The 19,744-nt window shown below is 42.0% G+C and overlaps 1 protein-coding gene across 1 annotated transcript in view; it reads right to left on the minus strand.

Annotated features, from left to right (window-relative positions):
- The window catches only part of LOC307089418 (lipoxygenase homology domain-containing protein 1-like), a gene marked incomplete at both ends in the record, with an annotated part of 86,130 nt that extends 74,524 nt beyond the window's left edge, over window positions 1-11,606 (minus strand). Inside the window, 3 exons of the mRNA XM_079755701.1 lie at window positions 1,103-1,287; window positions 10,662-10,742; window positions 11,551-11,606. Of these exons, the coding sequence (XP_079611827.1) occupies window positions 1,103-1,287; window positions 10,662-10,742; window positions 11,551-11,606 (322 nt within the window). The remainder of the gene's footprint in view (window positions 1-1,102; window positions 1,288-10,661; window positions 10,743-11,550) is intronic.
- Between the last annotated feature and the right edge of the window lie 8,138 nt (window positions 11,607-19,744).

A 19,744-nucleotide genomic window follows, 5' to 3' on the forward strand; every position in this document is an offset into this window, starting at 1 on the left:
TGACCGGAGTGATGACTCTGGAGTAAAATGTGATACCCAGGAACTCTATATTCTCTCTAACTCTATGACACTGAGCAGACATTTCTTAACAGTCAGAGTGACATGCTGCATGAAACTCTGATGCACATGCTCCAGGCATGCGTCTTGTTAGGCTTCATAGGCTCCTAGTGTTCAGATTGCCATGCCAGAGATACCAGCCAGGATAGTGACAGTATATTTTGGTAGGAGCTGAATGATAGCAGGTCCAGAGCAGGACAGCGTTAGCCTCCATGGGCACATGGGCAAGAAACCTGTATGAGACCTGTGGTCTTATTCAGAAGAAGCACTTTGGCCCCTGTGTCCCCTCCCAGTGGGACAGTGAACCACCACCACCATGTCACAGTGTGTCACTCTCACCTGCTGGGGCTCTGCAGCGTTTATTTGAACGGCCAATGATAAGGTACCAGTTGATTATGCGGGAGGGTAGAGGCACCACCGGGCAAAAGGATTTAGCTCTTCATGTTTCTGTAGCAACTTCCTATTGCTGGGCATGACAGAGATTTTGCCCAATGATTATTGGACCCCAGTTGGTACAGCGCCCGCTTCTATTGCAACCTACGAAGTAGGTACGAAGTAGCCACCCTCGTTTTATCATATGTGCCCCTGCAACTGTAATGTTTTAAACCGTAGACAACATTCAAATCTGCCGGGCCACCGAAGGGCAAGTGAACTTCTCTGAGTTGCCTTACCCAAAACCAAAATATATAACGACTTGACCTAACCCATGCCAGGCGCAACGGGAACAGGTAAGAATCACCTGGTGGGGATAGATATCTGCCTTCATCATTTGCCACATATTGCGTCACACAAAATCAAACAGAGGGTAAGGTTAACGCACTTTACTTTGTGAACTATTTTAACAACGCTGAAGCTGTAAAACAGAACACAGCAGGCATGTCAATGTTATCCAAACAGTGTCTTTAAACAATTCAAATATTTGCTAAATCAGACATGAAACTCCCAAAATGGCTGCGGGCATTGTGATGTGACGTTGTGATGTACAAGCCCTCATATGTTTCACAGTCCCCACACTAGGGGTGATTAGTGTAACTAAATGACCTACACTTGGGGACGTCCATGGGGTTGAGGCTGCCCAGCATGTCCCTGACGAACAGGCCGTCTGCCTCCTCCTGACTCAGCCAGTTGTTGCAGGGGAAGTAGTATCGCAGGTGGGGCCTATTGACGTCTGTCACCACCACCCTGTCCAGGAACCACCCGGCGTTCATCCCTGTATTGTCATGCTCGATCCTGGGGGGTATCAGTGGGGGGAGGGGGGAGATTTAGTAATATTACATACAATTCTGCCATATAGTATTTATCCATTTACCTTACAAAAATTCTTAGTATCAGTTGGGTAATCATATAAGCCCGTTGAAATACGTGCGGCTTGGAATGGTATCAGGAACAGAGAATGTGGACCAATGTCACTGTAATTGTCGGTGCAACTCAAAAAACGTCCCAGTGTAAAAAATACGGCTACTTCTATGTATTATACACTGATCTCCCCTTTTCTTGACATGTATGTGATCAGTTCCACAAGAAGAGCGCTGGCCTTCTTGTGGAACTGCCTTGCATTCAAGGCATACGTTCCATGGGTAAAATCCCACAAGGTACCAAATATTGTCTCAGATACAATATATTTGTATTGTTTCCCCATATCAGTTAGTGATAGTGCATTTATTGTTATGTCTGTTGTTTTCATTTGGTGGCATCCTTAAAAATGGCTCCCCTTTTTGTGCCGCTTTGGAATTTCTTTTGTCACATACCGTCCATCCATTTTTTTTACTGCCAGTGCCTCGACATTTCTTTCCTTACAAACCAACTCTTACGCTTCTCATCTTCCTGCATCAAAGACCGCTACCTAAATATAATAACAGGCTGATAGTGAGGTATTATACTGTAATCTGTCATCCACAACAGTGTGAGGTGTTTTTTGGCCGCTTGCTCTTGTCTTGAATAAAACTAGTGCCGCGGTGCAATTACAATGAAGCTTTGCAGTTTACCACTTTGGGGCTGTTGGCTGGAATATGCTGGTCTACGTTGGAGCTATTTCCAGCATTCTGGTCCAAGAAATTGTATGAAACAAAATCAACGCCATAGCCTTAGCGATTTCCTGGTGGTGGAACAAGACCACGCCTACAGTGACCGAGGAGGAAAGATGCTTCCAAGCCCAACTTTACCCCTCCTATAGGTAGACACACTTTGGTAACACTTTATAATAAGATGCCATAATAAATAGCAAACTAGTCATTAACTAACCCTTTGTTAATATTTGTTAATTGTTACAAAAATTTCTATTTGGCACAAGTTAATAGCTTTTTCATCATTAGTAACAATTAACAAATATTAAGGGTTAGGTAATGACTAGTTTGCTATTTATTATGGCATCTTATTATAAAGTGTTACCCATGTGTTGATAAGGTTTATTGGACTACGTTACCCATAAGGCTTAGTTCGAGGTGGGTCAAGCCTATGTGAGGGAGCTATGAGCGTGTACATGTGTTGGACTGCTAATGCAATAAAGAGTGCTAGGAACTAAACATGCTGCTGCCCCCAGTTTGTCGTATATAAGGAACAAACATAACATGGTGTCAGACGGAGATTTTCGCCGCACGTAGAAGCGGATTTCTGCACGCTGCGAGGATTAGCAAAAGAGGCTAACGCTAGCAACAGGTGTTGACTCGTCAAGGTAAGGGAGAGAGGAAACATGGATAAGCTAAGTCCACCAACACCTATGCCGCTAACAGGAAATCTGGCTGATAACTGGAAAAGGTTTAAGCAGAGATTCAACATCTATATTGCTGCAAGTGGATGTGGAGCAAAGGAAGACGATAAAGTAAAAGCGTCAATCTTGCTGCACGTGATAGGTGAGGATAAATTGGATATATACAACAGTTTCCAACTCGATGATGATGCGAGCCTGGATGAGCTAATGGACAAGTTTGAAGAGTACTTTGTGCCAAAACAGAACATTACGGTTGAGAGATAAGTTTTTCTCATGTGATCAAAAGCAAGGAGTAGGTTTTGAGCAGTATCTAGCTGAGTTGCACACAATGAGTAAGACGTGAATTTGGAAATTTGAAAGGCTCGCTAGTTAGAGACAAAATCGTCTGTGGCATACCCAATAATGGACTCAAAGACTGTTGCGGGAGCAAAACTTGACATTGGATAAAACTATTAACATGTGCAGAGCAGCAGAAACTACACGTGCTCAAGCCAAGGAGCTGCGCAAGGAAGAGACAGCAGTACGGGAGAACAGTACTCCAAGCATCCAAATAAATACAAGTCGCAAAGAGAGGCTCAATCAGACATTAAATGTGGGAAATGTGGAGGAAACAACAAACCAATGTTGTGTCCAGCAAATTGCAAGGAGTGTCATACTGCGGGAAAAAGAACCACTTCTCAAAATACTGCAAAGCGGACGCCTTTAAGAAAAAAAAGGTACATGCAGTTGAAGAGGAACCTAAGGAGTTCTTTGTGGATGTGGTGCACATAAAGGAGGCTAAAGATGAAGAAGAATGGATAGTGCCATTGTCTGTTAACAGGACTATCATTCCATTCAAACTGGACACGGACATGGACACTTTAAGTGGCCAACAAGAGAAGAGATAATGGCACAGTTTGCTTGAGCTAAGTGGTTCAGTAAACTGGACGCTTCGTCTGGGTTCTGGCAAATGAAGCTAGACGAGGAAAGCTCCAAGCTTTGTACTTTCAACACGCCAGAGGGAAGGTACAGATTCTTACGCCTGCCATACGGGATCCTGTCAGTGCCAGAAGTCTACCACAAGAAAATTCACATGATCTTTGAACACATACCAGGAGTTGATACCATGATGGATGACATCATCGTGTGGGCGTCCAGCCGAGAAGAGTGACTATGAACTACACACCAGGCAAGTACATGTTCGCTGCAGACATGCTTTCTCGTGCAGTTGACAAAAATGAAAGGACAGATGAAACGGGAAATGCACAAATAAAGGCTTATGATGACAGTGTCCTCCCTGCCTGTTTCTGAAGAGAGAAGAGAGCAGATCAGAAAAGAGACAGAGAAAGAGCACACCATGAGAACACTAAAAGAGACAATACTGAGAGGATGGACTGAACAAAGACAAACATGTCCAGCTGCAATACAGGACTACTGGATGTGTAGAACAGAACTCACTGTTGTGGATGGCATCATATACAAAGGAAACGTTCCAAAAAATACATGAAGGACATTTGGGAGAAGAAACGTGCAAGCGGAGGGCACGAGAAGTTATGTGTTGTCCAAGAATGAACACAGATATCAGCCATACTACGGTTTCTTGTGAAGTATGTCTCCCGTACAGACCCAAAGAGCAGGCAGAGCCGCTGACTCCACACCAAGTGCCGAAATACCCATAATACAAGGTTGGAGTTGACTTGTTCGATTGCAATGGAAAAAAATCATATTGTGGTTACGGACTACTCCTCCAACTATCCAGAAGTTGCAACATTAAAGTCCACAACCAGCAGAGCAGTCATTGCTTTTCTGAAGACTGTTTTTGCGAGACATGGAGTCCCAAATGAACTGTTTTCAGATAATGGACCACAGTTTTCAAGCTGCGAATTTGAAGCATTCGCTAAAGAGTGTGGTTTTAACCACCACACGTCAAGCTCAGTTAAGATAATCAAAGGAATAATGAAGAAAGCACGGAAATTAGGACTTTGACAAAAGTTTGTTGATCTACAGGAGCGCACCACTGCAAAATGGCCTGTCACCAGCCCAGATGTTGATGGGATGTCGCATTTGCACTAATCTGCCCATGCACGAGAACCTTCTAAAACCAAAGGGAGTAGTGAAAGTAAGGCAAGCCAAAGAGGAGGAGAAAGTGAAGCAGAAGAAAAGGCATGACAAAAGTGCAAAACAGCTGCCTTACCTGAAGCCAGGGGACAGAGTCCGCCTTCTGGATTACTAGACAGGAATATGGACACAGCAGAGACTTGTACAACAGGGGGCTGCACCTGGTTCTTACCTCATCCAGACAGATCGTGGCTCAGCCCTGAGGAGAAATCGTGTGGACATCCGTCTACAAACTACTAGCTGCTCCGAGACTGTCACACACCACTACGGGCAACAAAGACTGTCTGAGTTCCCTGAATACTACTGACTCTGATCAAACCGTACCCAGTTCACCGGCTGTGAAACACAGACCCAGCAGGATGGTTAAACCACCTGAGAGACTGATAGAATCCTGCTGGAGTTATGGACTATGGGGGGGGGAATAAATAAGTGAATGTTTGTAACTTTGGTTATGGCAGTATAATTTATGTTTAGTTTTGAATACATATATATATTTTTTTAAATCTGTTTATTAGGTTTTGCAAGTTTTCTCACAATAAACAGTCATACATCTGCATCCCCCCCCTCCCTCCCTCCCTCCCTCCCTCCTGTCCCCTTAGCAGAGATAAACAGGAATTAGGAGATCTTCAAATACAAAATAGGTAATTGGCAGAGTGCAAAAACAAAGAAGACATGAAACAAAACATAAATAAAATAAAAATGACAATAACAATGAATGTATGCAGAACATTCTACCTAACATTGTATGGCTTTAGTTATCCCCATCCTCCGAAGCAACTGTTAAGGTCTTTGCATAGAAAAGGTGTCCATGTTTTCTCAAAGTTTCTCAGTGAACCTTTCAGGGAGAATCTAATCTTCTCTAGCTTGATGAAATGTAATATATCCTTGATCCATCTAGAATGGGTAGGTGGGAATACGTGTTTCCATTTAAGAAGTATGGGGCGTCTAGCTAAGTGAGAGGTAAAAGACGTAATCCCATTAAGATGCAAGGGAGCATTGGTTCCAGGGGGAGCACCAAACACGGCTGTAAGAGGATCAGGTGAAATGTCCACACCAGAAATATCCGTAAAGGTTTTAAAAATGTCTGTCCAGAAATCAGATAGGTGGGGACAGGTCCAAAACATGTAAACCAGGTCAGCAGGTGATTGTCCACAACGGTTACATGTATCACTTGTGCCAGGAAATATCCTTGCTAGTCTAGCATCAGTATAATGAATGTGATCTACAATCTTACATTGTATAAGGCTATGTCTGGCACATATTGAAGAGGTGTGAACCAGCCCCAACACAGTCTCCCACGTCCCATCCTTCAGCTCCACCCCCAAATCCCGCTCCCAAGCGACTCTAAGATTATTAAGAGTTTCAGGCCTAATGGAATCTATTTCAGTGTGTATAATTGAAATTAGGCTCTTTACATTGGGGTTCAGAGAATGGAATCAATTTCGGAAATTTGGATATTGCTTTTGTAAAAAATGTCTAATCTGGAAATAGCGAAATAGATGAGATCCAGGTAAATCAAATCTTTCAGATAAGTCTGAAAATGACGAGAAAGTCCCTTTGCTGCACAGATCATCAACAGTTCTGATTCCCTTGTCCGACCAGGTTTGGAAGGTGAGATCAGTACACAATGGTTTAAACAAGTGATTACGACATATTGGGGAGTGAGAGGATGGTCTGTTAAGACCAAAGTGCCTCCTGAATTGCGTCCAAATCTTTACAGTGTGTGTAACAGTGGGCATCGAGCTGATGACGGAGACAAGCGGTAAGCTTGAACACACTAAGGAGTAAAGAGACTGCTGGGAAGAGGACAGCTCCATTTACGCCCAAAGAGGAGTGTTCTTCAGATTAGACCAGTAGAGAAGCTTCTGAATATTGCATGCCCAATAGTAATTAAGAAAATTTGGAAGGGGCCATCCCACCCATCGACCTGGGCCGTTGGAGATACACTTTCTTAATGCGCCGTGGCTTGTTTCCCCATAGAAAGGAGGATATAGTCTGGTCGAATTTTGCGAAGAAGCTTTTCCTGATAAATACTGGGATATGTTGCAAGAGATATAAAAATTTGGGTCAGCCAGTGAAAGGGGCAGAGTGGACCAACGCTTAAAATTGTCTTTTACATCGTTCTAGTAATTGGAGGAAATTTTCCTTGAAAATATGAGGGAATGATTTAGTAATGACGATGCCCAGGTATTTAAACCCAGTGTCCATCCATTTAAAAGGAAAGAGTGAATGAGGCATTCTAGTGGCCATTGGGTTAATAGGGAAAAGTTAACTTTTCTGAAAGTTCAGCTTGGACCCTGAAAATCTACCAAACTGCTCCAGTATAGACATAATAAGAATGGAAGAGGTTGGATTAGATATATACAAAAGTAAGTCATCTGCATACAAGGACACTTTGTGTGTGATCCCACCTCTCAGAATACCCTCAAACCCTGCCTCACTACGAAGCCAGATAGCTAAAGGTTCAATAGCAATTGCGAACAGAAATAAAGACAAAGGACAACCTTGTTTTGTGCCACGTTTGAGAGGAAAGAAAGGTGAATGTAGGTCATTAGTGATAACTGAAGCTACAGGGGCCGAATATAAAAGTTGAATCCATGAAATAAAATCTTTACTAAACCTATTCTATTCTACCCTATCGAAGGCCTTTTCTGCATCCAACGAAAGGACAAATTCGGGGGATTCAGAGCTTGGTGCATGAATTATGTCAAGCAATCGCCTTTTGTTAAAGAAAGAATGTCTCCCCTGAATAAAGCCTTTTTGATCAGTCGATATCAGGTCTGGGACCACTTGTCGGAGACGGTTGTAAAGGACTTTGGCTAAAATTTTCTGGTCCACGTTTAGAAGTGAGATTGGTCTACTGCTACAAAGAAACGGGTCCTTATCTTTCTTAAGCAACAGAGTTATAGAGGCTTGAGACAGTCTTCCCGGCAGCCAACCATTCATGCCCTGTAATTCGGGGGATATAAGGTGAGAAGATGTTTTATAAAATTCCAAAGTGTATCCGTCAGGCCCTTGGGACTTGCCATTTTGCATGACTTTTATGGCTTCTTGGATCTCAAGAAGTGAAATCGGTCCACCAAGGTTGCCGGAAAGTGTTTCATCAAGGATCTTTCTCCCTTTATAGGACAGTTTTCCACATTCGCGGGATTTGCGGAGAATCAGCTTCTTTGTCTGGTAATAGTGCAGCCGCACCAGCATAGCTCTCGGAGGTTTGCCCGGAGGCGCTTTGGCTGCGAGTGTACGATGCGCTCTGTGTACAACAGGCGTGTTGGCGAACGATTCGTCGCCCAGGATTTCTTTCAGGAAGGGTCCCATGAAGGCAGACGGATTGGCGCCCTCTTCGCCCTCAGGCAAGCCAATCACACGTATATTCTGTTGGCGGGAGCGATTTTCTTGGTCGTCCACTGCAGCTATGAGTTTAATGTTATCAGCAGCCAGGGCAGCGCATTGAGCCTCAAGCTCCACCAGCCTATCCGTAACCTCATTCTGTGAGGTTTCCAGGGCATCGATTTTGCTTGTATGGACATTCACTGTTGTCTGTAGTGAGGCCATTGTAGAACGAAGTTCTTTGACAATTTCTACGCGCATAGTTCGAGCTGTTGCACGGAATTCAGCCATAATATCCGCCTGTAGCGCTTTCACCTCAGTGCTGATGGTGGCGATCATGCCTTCTCCAACGTTCTCCGCCATTTCACCTGTTGATTGGCTAGCTAGCAAAGAGTCGTCCGTCAATTTCGTCGACCTACTGCTTCCCCTGCGGCTTTTATTTCTCCCAGACATCAATAACTACTTAATACCTGTTTAAAGCAATCACGTGTAACGTTTCGAAGACGTAGTAGCTATATTTCTAAAACAATATTTGAGATTTCAGTGGAGAGGCTTCGGAGCACGTCCTTACTCGGCCATGTCAAAACCGGAAGCCGGTTTTGAATATTTTATACTGAGAAAACAAAGCCTGATGCTTATGGTTAAGCTAAAGAATTACGTCAATAAATGTTGTTTATTTGTTGTTATGTGGTAATGCAGTTACTTATTTAGAATGCATTTGTTTAGAAAGAAAACGCTTTACTTCTAAAGGAAGGGAGATGTGTTGATAAGGTTTTTTGGGCTACATTACCTATAAGGCTTAGCGCCAGTTAGAGGCGGGATATAGCCTACGTGAGAGAGCTATGAGCGTGTACATGTATTGGACCGCTAATGCAATAAACAGTGCTAGGAACTAAACATGGTGCTGCGCCCGGTTTGTCATATATAAGGAACAAACATAACAACCCACACTTTTATTATTCTGTACATTAATCATATATTTTTATTCTCCCGCCTTATTCTCCGTAATTATGTCCTACAATTTTGAGGCGTCATTACCAAACCACTACCAAAAAATTCGGCATTTATCAGTGCAGCTACTTTTATCGAGTAAATACTGATTTTGTTTAGTATAAATAAAAGACTCAAATCAATCACTCTAAAAGTGAACACCTTGGAAGTGTCAAATGAATCCACATATGGAAAATGAAGGTAAGCAGGTCTCCACAATTTTTGTACCGCTAGCCCCCGGCCTGTTTGCCAAACATTTCCGAAACTTGGCCTCAAGGACTCATGAGGTCGGTCTGGATAGATTTTTCTGTACCTTGAAAGCACCTTCCAACGAACTTTGGTCCACATGATCCTGCGCATTTTTTGATTCAGCTAAAAGTTATGCGCAAATAAAATTGTGGAAATGAGCCACCATTATCAATGTAGCATGCTCATTGAATATTGCATGAACAATCAACCACATTTTCTTCAGAAAATGCAAGTACATTTTTCAACCATCAGCCTAACCCACCTAAACCCCAGGTTTGATTCCGTTCTGCGTTCCTTAGCTACGTTTCATTCCCTCTTTCTTCCTGCCCATAGTGGTGCCCATAATGGCGTAAAAAGCTGTGATAAATCTTGGTGATGCAAATACTGTAGTTTGGCAAAAGTCTGTACCCCATAACCATGACCAGCGCAAACAGCATCGGCGGTGAAATTAATGTACTTTGGGACATGCGTCGGAGCTTAGTCTGATCTGTGCCAACCAGCTAAGACACTCAAGATCCATCCATCCCAACTTTGAAGACGATCAGCTTTCGCATGAAGATGTCTGTTATAAAGATGCTCTTTATTACTCTCAGCTGAGCGCCAGGCTGGGAGAAGCCTATTTTTCCTCAAATATGTTCAAATATGTTAAATCTCCATGCTGACCTTTCAGCAAAGCTCAGCACTAAAACCGCTTAATAATCTGATTGTATGACCACCATAAAAATAATGTAATATCATTTTATTTCGAGCAATAATTCATTGATTTACTTTTCTGGCAGATTCAGTGAGCTAAATTATAATGTCCCACACCAGATGTGGTTTAACTATTAATGTTAATTCTATAAAATTCGGAACAAATTCCCCAATGGGCAGACAATGCAGCTAGACTATTTAGATATACAAATACAGATGCTGTACTGGAACACTGGGACAACTGTACAGAGACAATTACTTTTTTAAACTGAAACACCTCAACTTTTATTCATTTGATTCTTGGGCTCCACCATCACCTAGTATGCACCTAACTCCCACAACGTTTTTGCATTCTGTACACTTGTTGCACTTGCCGTTTTTAGTTACTTTGATCGAATGCTCGATCAAGTAAAACTTATGTTCTGACCCTCCCTTGTATGTGGCTTTGGATGCATGACTGCAAGTGAATGTTAAACAACAGGATGCATGTTTTTTAAGGAAATGTAACAAGGAAGTTGTTATCTTCATGGTGCGGTACCTCAGCTTTTTCAAAGGTCCCACGTTGTGTGTTTTGATGTGGAAAACATCTGTTTTATTCTTCTCGAAGGCTGTCCGACTTCTGTAATTTTATGGCAAGACAAAATAAGCGTTAATAAACAAAGAAAGGGTGTTGTTCATTGATGAGGTGTATGACAGGTTGCAGGTTTGTTTGTGTGTCTGGTTCTTTGCTTGCATGTGTTTGTGTGTGCGAGGGGTAAAACATGAGAAGGACTTTATACCATTGATGGTGGGCTGGGGTCTTCCATGGGGGTTTGAATTGATGATAGTCGTCTTCTGCTTACCATAGTGAACCAGACTACCTCTCTTAACCATTCAACAGCTGCCCTTACGCCTCAACCCTATCTACCTATCTATCCAACAAGGATGAACACAATCTAGCACACATTAACCAACAAATGCTGCCCCCATTATCTGAAATGTGTTCACTTTGTTAAAAAGGATAAAAGGACACTGATCGAAACAGAAAACAAACCACCATCAAACTTAAAAGGAGGCGAAAAATCCATCACTTACCTGTATAATTGTGTACAAATAAATGGATAAGACAACTACACAATACAGGTAGGACCATGTATACGATGGAGTAAGGTGAAACTCCTTCTATCCACTGTTTTGTTTTCTATACTGTGTGCAGTATAGAGCCTTATAAATCCCATTTCTATGTTGGATATCTAGACAACAACCACCACACACCCTGTATACTGAATACATGACATGTGGCTGATTGAAGGATCACTGAAACCAGTCTAGTAATGGATAACATTCCTTCTAGTCTAGAGTAACAATGGAGAATAATATATGCAATGTACATATTACAGGTAACTGTATACCCATTCTATGTTGGCAGAGATGAGCCAGCGAGTTACCTAATCTGCCGATAGAATTTCCTGAGGCTTATCTGATTATTGAAAACCTTTGGCATCGTGGTCTTCCTTCATTTGCCTTGAAATGGAAAAGAAGACCATCCATGTCACATTGTTCCCCTTACTCCAGATATTCTATGTCCTAATGTTGCTACTGTATGGAGAACAGATTCCTGCAACTCATCGAATCCAAGTTGTATTTATCACTGCAATTTCCTTTTCTATTGACTATATAAAAGTTAATTCTCATTGTTTCATAATAATTTCATAATTTCATAATTTCAGCAGGAATTATCTCATACAGTGCCATTTGCATTTTAAATACCAAAAAAACAATAAAGAAAATCATAGGCATCCTTTAGCAGACGAATAAGGAAATACCTCTTTTCTGTGCTGAAGAAATGAGAGGAATAGAAAGGTTCATGGTTACTGATTGACATGAGAAGAATAGTTATGTTGGCTACGGATGTTACAGGCTGTAGTTCATGAGACCTTTTTACATCAACTAGCATAGGGTTGTCACACTAATCTTTGGTCTTAAAACCAACATTAACAGTTGTCATAATTAACATAGATAAAACAATAACAACAGTATTTTTACATAGGTATTTTTAGAAACACAACAATGTGTGAACTCACTTGCTGGCCAGGTGGACCTTGGGACTGACTCCAAAGTCTCCAAAAAGGGTAACAAAAACATTGGCATCTGTACCTGCTCCTTTCACATCCCCGGTGACGGTGACCACCTCATACACTGGAACACAAATACATTCAGGGAAAAGGTTGTTTTAATAAAAACATATAAAAGAGACAGGGAGAGAATAACACAAGCAGCATTCAACCAGGGAAGAAAGGTAATAGCCTTACATCACTTATTGTTCCCAAACAGCACTACAACAACCTATAACCACAACCTATAACTTAAAATAGACGTGTTGATAAAATGTATTTGAATGTTTAATGACTTTGTCTAGCATTGGAAATGCGTAGGAATTCTTCAACCATTCATTTGAAACAAAAGCCAAAGCATATGTACTGAAGTAGCTAAATGGATGTGTTTTCATGTTCAATGCATCCACGTGCTTTATCATGCCCACCATCTGACAACATAGGCTGGATGAGTCGCATAGCCACTGGGTTTCCCATGCAACACAATACCCTCACCTGTGTGCAGCTGGTAAGAGATGTGTGTGTGTCTCTGTGTGATGTAATGTATACAAGATTTAACACTGAACCCAGCACGGGAGTCAGGTTATGTAACACCCAGATAACATCACCCAGATAACATCCTGCGTAAAGCGTGGAAAGTTAAGATCATCGTATTTGAAAATATAAACGCAATAGAGAGATGGTGTTTATGTCAACACTCAAGAGATGAAAATTTGAAGGTGTAAATATTTGAAATTCTGAAATGTCTGAAAAGGGATAAGTCAGCAGGAATTAGTAGTAAGCAGTAAAACATATATCCTTTTTAAGATTTTTTTTTTTAAATAACGAAAAAAGGCAATAGTCAGGATTTCGAATGAACTCAACATAAACTGCGCTGGCAAAAATGTATAAGGCTGGTGCTTTTCAGTTTTCCTAGAGTTACGAGTGAAACAGACAGGAAACAAGCATAGTGCAGGTTAATTGCTTGAAAATAGCCCATTTCAACATAACTGAATTTATGTGACTGAAAACGTCGTTCTGTCAGGGGTGTCAGGCTGTAATTGGGCCCACAAACACATCTTAGCAAAGTGAGACACACTAGCAGTTGATTAATGACCAATGATCTAAGGGAAAGTAAGAAAGAGAAGAACAGGCTAGACACCTGATAAAGAGCAATCTGAGAGAATTAGATCAGTCAGAGACACAGAAACCAAGTTATCAGGGTAAGGACTGAAAATAACTGATTAAAGTGAAAAAGGAGACACCTGATAAAATTAGATAGAAGGCTGCCTGGCAGAGAGTGTTTTTCTAGACCTCTCCATCCTTCATTCTAGAGAAGCTGAATCCAGAGTGGAGGACACAGTGCACATTACACAGCAGACTTCGCAAACAGGCCCTACTAGACATAACAAACACGTATAGGCCATATTCTCCATCTGCTTCCCCTTTATCATGCCTCTATAATGCAAGATACAGATGTGGTCATTTGAGCTCAATGTATTTGATATAGGCTACTGGTCATTTGTGTAATCTACTTGCTACAATCTTGTTTTGTAAATGTATTGTCTTTGTTGAACCTTTAATAGATTTCAGTAGTGATATTGTGCTTATCTAGTCCCAACGTAACAATGGAGATAACCAGTATGTGTACTATAGAGGGAAACAAACTGACCAACAGGAAGCAAGGTGGTTCATGAATAGAAAAAGGATCTAGTCTTATGTCTAATCTAATCTCTTTAATCTGTATGGTCTGTGTTCTGTTGTACTCAATCCTCCCTATCAAGTCTGGTTCATAGTCTATCATGGTGTCTGTTCTAGATTCAAGACTTGTGTCTAGTCTATTATAGTATCTAGTCACTGGTGTATTTTCTAGCCAGTTTCCTGCCATGTTCTGTTGTGCTCTTCTGGCTGGCCGCCCTGCTGCTCTCTGGGATCTCACCCAACACCCGTCTGGCCAGATTCACTGTGGTGCTCCATCCATGTGGAACACAGCTGAGCTTTTCCAGCCTGGTACAGGGAGGCTTTCCCATGGCTGGACTGGTCCTGATTGAGTCCAGAGACTGGCTGATACCGTCGGATGTATTAGTATTATAGTACTTTCAGATAAGGGTTCCTACCTTTCTTCTTGTAGTAGTCGTCCTCGTATCCATCAGAGGAGTCGGTGTGGTAGCTAAGCAGCTCGTTCTGGTAGATCTCGGCGTAGTCCAGCTGTTTGGATTTCTTCTTCTTTTTCTTTTTGTCATCGTCGTCCTTTGGCTTTTTCTTCTTCTTTTTCTTGGAGTCCTCCTCCTGCTCCGACAGGTCTTCCTCGTCCTCGTCTTCTGCAGACTTCTTCTTCTTCTTCTTCTTATCCTTGGATCCCATCTCGTCCTCCTTCTCGGGATCCGCGGACTTCTTCTTCTTGGCCCTCCTCCTCTCCTCCTTTGCTCCTCCGTCAGTCACTTCTTCCGGCGGGGACTTCTCTGAGCTCCTCTTGTTCGCCCTGCCGGTGTTGACATTGTTGTTGTTCTGCTCGTGGCCCTCATCCTCCTGCTCCTCCTTGGTCACGACACTGCCCTCAACGCCTCCATCTGAGGATCTCTTCTTCTCCTTCTTCTTCTCCTTTACCTTCTCCTGCCCTTTCTTCTTGCTCTTCCTCTGCTCCTCTTGGGGCGGGGAGGGGTTCTCCCGGTCTGCACAGCTCTCCCTGCTCCTGTGTTTCCTGCTGCCGCTCCTCTCTCGCTCTGGAGCATTCTTCCTCCTCTCCCTCAGCTTTGGCTCACTTCCCTCCACCTCGTCATCCACATCTTTGGTTTCTTCGGAACCTGTGGATTTTTTCGCTTTGGTTGGCATCTTTTATTCATCCACTTACCCGGCTTTTAGTTTCGTCAAGTGCCGCCTGGAGTTTCTAACGCTGTAAGACAATTCATTTGACCTGCGAATGTGAGAAGGTGCCAGGACTCTGGGGTTCGGATCTGTGTGTCTATTTGTGTGTGTGTCTGTATCTGTGTGTGTGTGTGTGTGTGTGTGTGTGTGTGTGTGTGTGTGTGTGTGTGTGTGTGTGTGTGTGTGTGTGTGTGTGTGTGAGTGTGTCTTTGTGTCTTGGTAGACACAGTCCCAGGCTTAGGGCCACAGAGGACTTATGGCGGCCTTGGGATCTCCTTCACTGGGCAGTGCGGCCACACGACTGAACACACTTACGCTCATGAAAAATTACTGTCACCTCAGTTGTCACGTGGCCCGGGGAGAGGGCCCTGTGAAAAAGGAGCCTTGCTAAGGGAACTTATCCTCTCTGTAGCAAAGAGGTCAATAATTTATAGTGTCATCAGGATCACTTTACGAGTGGGGGGCCTCTCATTTGTGAACCCACACTAATATGCAGACATACCTCACTCACACACACACACACACACACACACACACTCCCACATGTGCACCGAAACATTTTACTTAGGCACAAAAGTGCACACAGACATCTCACATATGAACTCACAGACAACACAAACACACATGTGGTCAGATCCATGAAGTATATGTATATTCAGATCTTAAATAATAACTGCAGTTAGAATCAAAAATATTATAATCTTAGAAACTGGTTTTATTCATGTTAATTCACATTTTGCGGAATCAATACACATTTGTAATTGTTGTTGTTGCACTGCACTACCTGTTGGAAAGTTATTAGATGGTTCTTAAACAGCTTTGTCTTCAATCAAGATCTCGTATTCTGCCCCCGAAAGCCTCAATCAACTTTAGGACCACCAGACAAATGTGCAAGCTCATGTTTTATTTGCTCAGGCATATGCGTCTGGTGATGGAAATTAATCTATTCTATTACCCACCACACGATATAGACCACACAATATTAAAGCTATCATTATTATCTCATCAGACCACACATTGGTTGTACCAACACCAGTTCTGCCTGGTTTCTGCCTCTACACATAGAGTGGTCCACATAACACCTTATAAAGTTTTATGGGTCTGAGATAATTCAGACCCTGTAGGTGTGGCTTCTTAACCATCCCACCCACAATGACACAGACTGAAGGTTTAGCTGTTAAATCAAACACTATGGGCGTGGCTTCTTTACCATCTCGCCAATACCGACTGAAGGTTCACCTGGTAAATCAGACACTTTGGGCGTGGCTTCATTACCATCCCGCCAACACCGACTGAAGGTTCACCTGGTAAATCAGACACTGTGGGTGTGGCTTCTTAACCACCCCGCCCACAACGACACAGACTGAAGGTTTAGCTGGTAAATCAGATGCTTCATGACCTGGACTTCATGTTCAATTGTTAATTTGTGATCAAGTGATCTAATTAGTCTAAGAGCAGGGAGAATGATCATTAAAATCCCTCCATTATACGTTATAGCAGGGGTCTATGTTACGACATGGGAGCATAGGAGCAGTGGAATGTTAGTTATCATGGCGTAGTGATGGTTTTGGGGTAATTGTTGAGTACTAAATTGTGAAATGATCTGTCCTAATGGGGAGACATTGTTGTGTTTGAAAGTAGCGTTTCACATGGAATATCAGAAATTACAGTTTATAAACATGATTTAGGCATTACAGTACAACAACACTCTAATCAGACCATACATGTGGTAGCACATTTTCCTTAAATGTTTTTTAAGTGTGACAATGTTATTCCACTAGTTAAATACCTATAGCAGGACTTTTAATTCAATATTCAGATTGTTTTCACAGAGAAGAAGAAGAATTTGATGGACACTCACTCAGTCATTAAAATAACTTACTATCTGCTCTTCAACATCCAGTCTACTCTGATGTTTCATGACTAATCAACATCACACCTGGTCTGGTAAAAAAGGGGCACTTCAAGTTCTGTGCTAATGTTGGTTGTCTTGTCATGTTCTTCTCTTGTTGGTTAAAACCGACCTGAGAGAGAGATCACCGAAAGAAATGTGCTGATCAGAATTCAGTCACCACAAATGTCCTGCACATAATATTGCCAACAGACTAGCCAAGGGAAAGTGTCCATGTAAAAGGAACATGGATTGGATAAATTGCTTTACTTTCCTCTGCACCATTTTCTATAATTGATGAACTGTGCATTGAGGTGGGGATGGCTAGCCTGACACATCCCGCTGTAACAAGATATTGGTGGATTTAGTATAATCGGACATAAATGAGACTAGGCCGCTAAAGTGAGTCAGTGAGAGGACACTGACACCACGCCTGCTTAATAATTAAGGGACTGATAGTAGCTTTGCTTAAGGAGTTAATTGGACCAGACAAGCCAGAGGTCAACTGACCCAAGTTAAGACCGGTAATTCACCACCTTATGGCAGCACACTAATTGGTATATTCTATTCTATTGGTATATTGTTTGTATGTCTTCATTTGTATATTGCATAGCATGACTTGTGACTTGATGTCTTATGTCTTTGTTTAAACTCACTCCTTATGGGGGACATTTCTCTTTCTTTTAATAAAAGAATATACCCCACACACACTCACACACACACACACACACACACACACACACACACACACATGCACACACAAACACAAACACACACACACACATCGAATACGTAGGAATAGTTGTCACAAGACAGAAAATCAAAACCATTTTATTTACAAACACAATAAAGAAAGATCTACAATCTAGTTAAGAAGCACTGTGTTATCTATTCCCTTTCATTCAGACTAGTTCTCTTTGTAATCAATTATTGTACTTTTTATTATCATTGCTGAGTATTTTACGCAATGAACCATAAAGTGATTAGAAAATCCTAATATTTCTGTTTCTCATGTGCTCATACATGTTGACCTTTAACGACTTCACTGTGATTTATAAAGGAAGCAATTTGTACCGTGAAGTCCATCCAAAAACTGACGAAGTAGAGAAGACTCTTTGTCATGATCTGTGTCTAATACACAAAGTAGAGAGGACCAAGCATTATACATAATTTCAAGAGTCGAAGAATCACTCCTGGAATACAAATAAGTTAAGATAAGACAATCCCAAATGCTCCACTTCCGGGCGCTTCTTAGAATACATGCAAATGCATTGCAGCAGGTGAAATAAGGTGAGGCAACAATAGCAAGAGAGAATCCCATCACATGGTGAACGGCCCAAGAGCCATCGTCATCCAATCAATCCATCGAGTCAATCGAAATCGCCACCACTGATACACAATACTGCTCCGAAAGAAGTCATTGCTTTAAGTGATAACATTTGTCCACATACAAAACCCCCCGGTGATATTAGTGTATGCCTATGTGTGAACATATCTCAGTGATTCATTGAAGCAGACACACACAAAGCCCAGTAGGCCATAGAGTACAAACATGCACAGCATTACATGGTTATGCATGGAATTGTATTTTACAGGGGGATATAGCAATTCCAAAACAAAATGCACAATAAATGCTGTGCACTGCGATCTCTTAGAGATTTTAAGATTTTAAGTTTAAAAAGAGTGGAAAAGAGCTGGATCTACAGTAATGTACAATAGGTATGCGATCCACGTGGGTGAAGTGCGCATCAGAAAAAGGGTTGATTTCTCATAAGGCAGTATGGCTTAAGACATGGAGGATAGCAAGAGATGGGATCAAATAAGCCATATAGCCACAGTGTGTGGCCTTCATTCGTTGTTATCTTTCTCCAGTGCTGTATGGAGGGTGAACAAATCGGATTGGCGATAGGAAGTCAAAGATTTGTTCTCTTAATGTTATAAAAAAACATTTGCTCGGCTTTTGTCCAAAACTACGACTTACGCCTTAAAATACTCATTCTTATATTTGAGAACATTACCTGGTAAGTTCAATAGAAGATCAGCTTTTGAAAATATGCTGTTCCAGTTAACCATTTTATATTTAATAAATAAGGAAACCATAGGTTACATCTTTTGTCAATTTTTGGATTGGCAAAACTAACCCTATCATTAAATTACACAAATTGATTCTCCACAACATTAAAAGCTGCCACATCCGTTCCATGTGGAGACGGCTAACATGTGGAACACAGGGGCGGCTGATGTCTCAGAGAGGGAGCAAGACCCCAACAAGGGTCCGGATTTTAGCGCAGATATTTGTGCATCGTCAAGTACAAAGCAATACTCCTGTACAACGGTATAAAACTTTGTAAGCCTGGGAACCGGACGCACATGCAAGCTCATGTTTTATTTGCTCTGGCATATGCGCCTAGCCCCACTCCTGTTCAGACAGATTTCCAGCAGACTTCACGACCGTTTATCTATAAGGGGCGGGTTTCAGTGCCTTTTAGAGCATTTTCATAAGCAACCAAGACGGCTACCGATAATTTGTCACACGATTGATTGCTCTGATTGGTTGTAGATCTGTCCAATTGCATCCGGAGGCATATTGGTGTTTGTCCGTTGATAACTCCCTTTGGAAATCGAAAAGGAACTGAGAGTACACATTTGCGTATTGGACTGGCATTGTCAGGCTACAAATGAGCCATTGGAAAAGTTCACTTGAAAACGTCACGAGAAACGACGACAATCACTAGGAAGACCACGTATGACATTAAAAACGAGCAACTCATGGTTTAGAAGAAGAGAGAATCA

Source organism: Pollachius pollachius (genome assembly GCF_949987615.1).
Source record: "Pollachius pollachius genome assembly, chromosome: 18".
Classification (NCBI taxonomy): domain Eukaryota; kingdom Metazoa; phylum Chordata; class Actinopteri; order Gadiformes; family Gadidae; genus Pollachius; species Pollachius pollachius.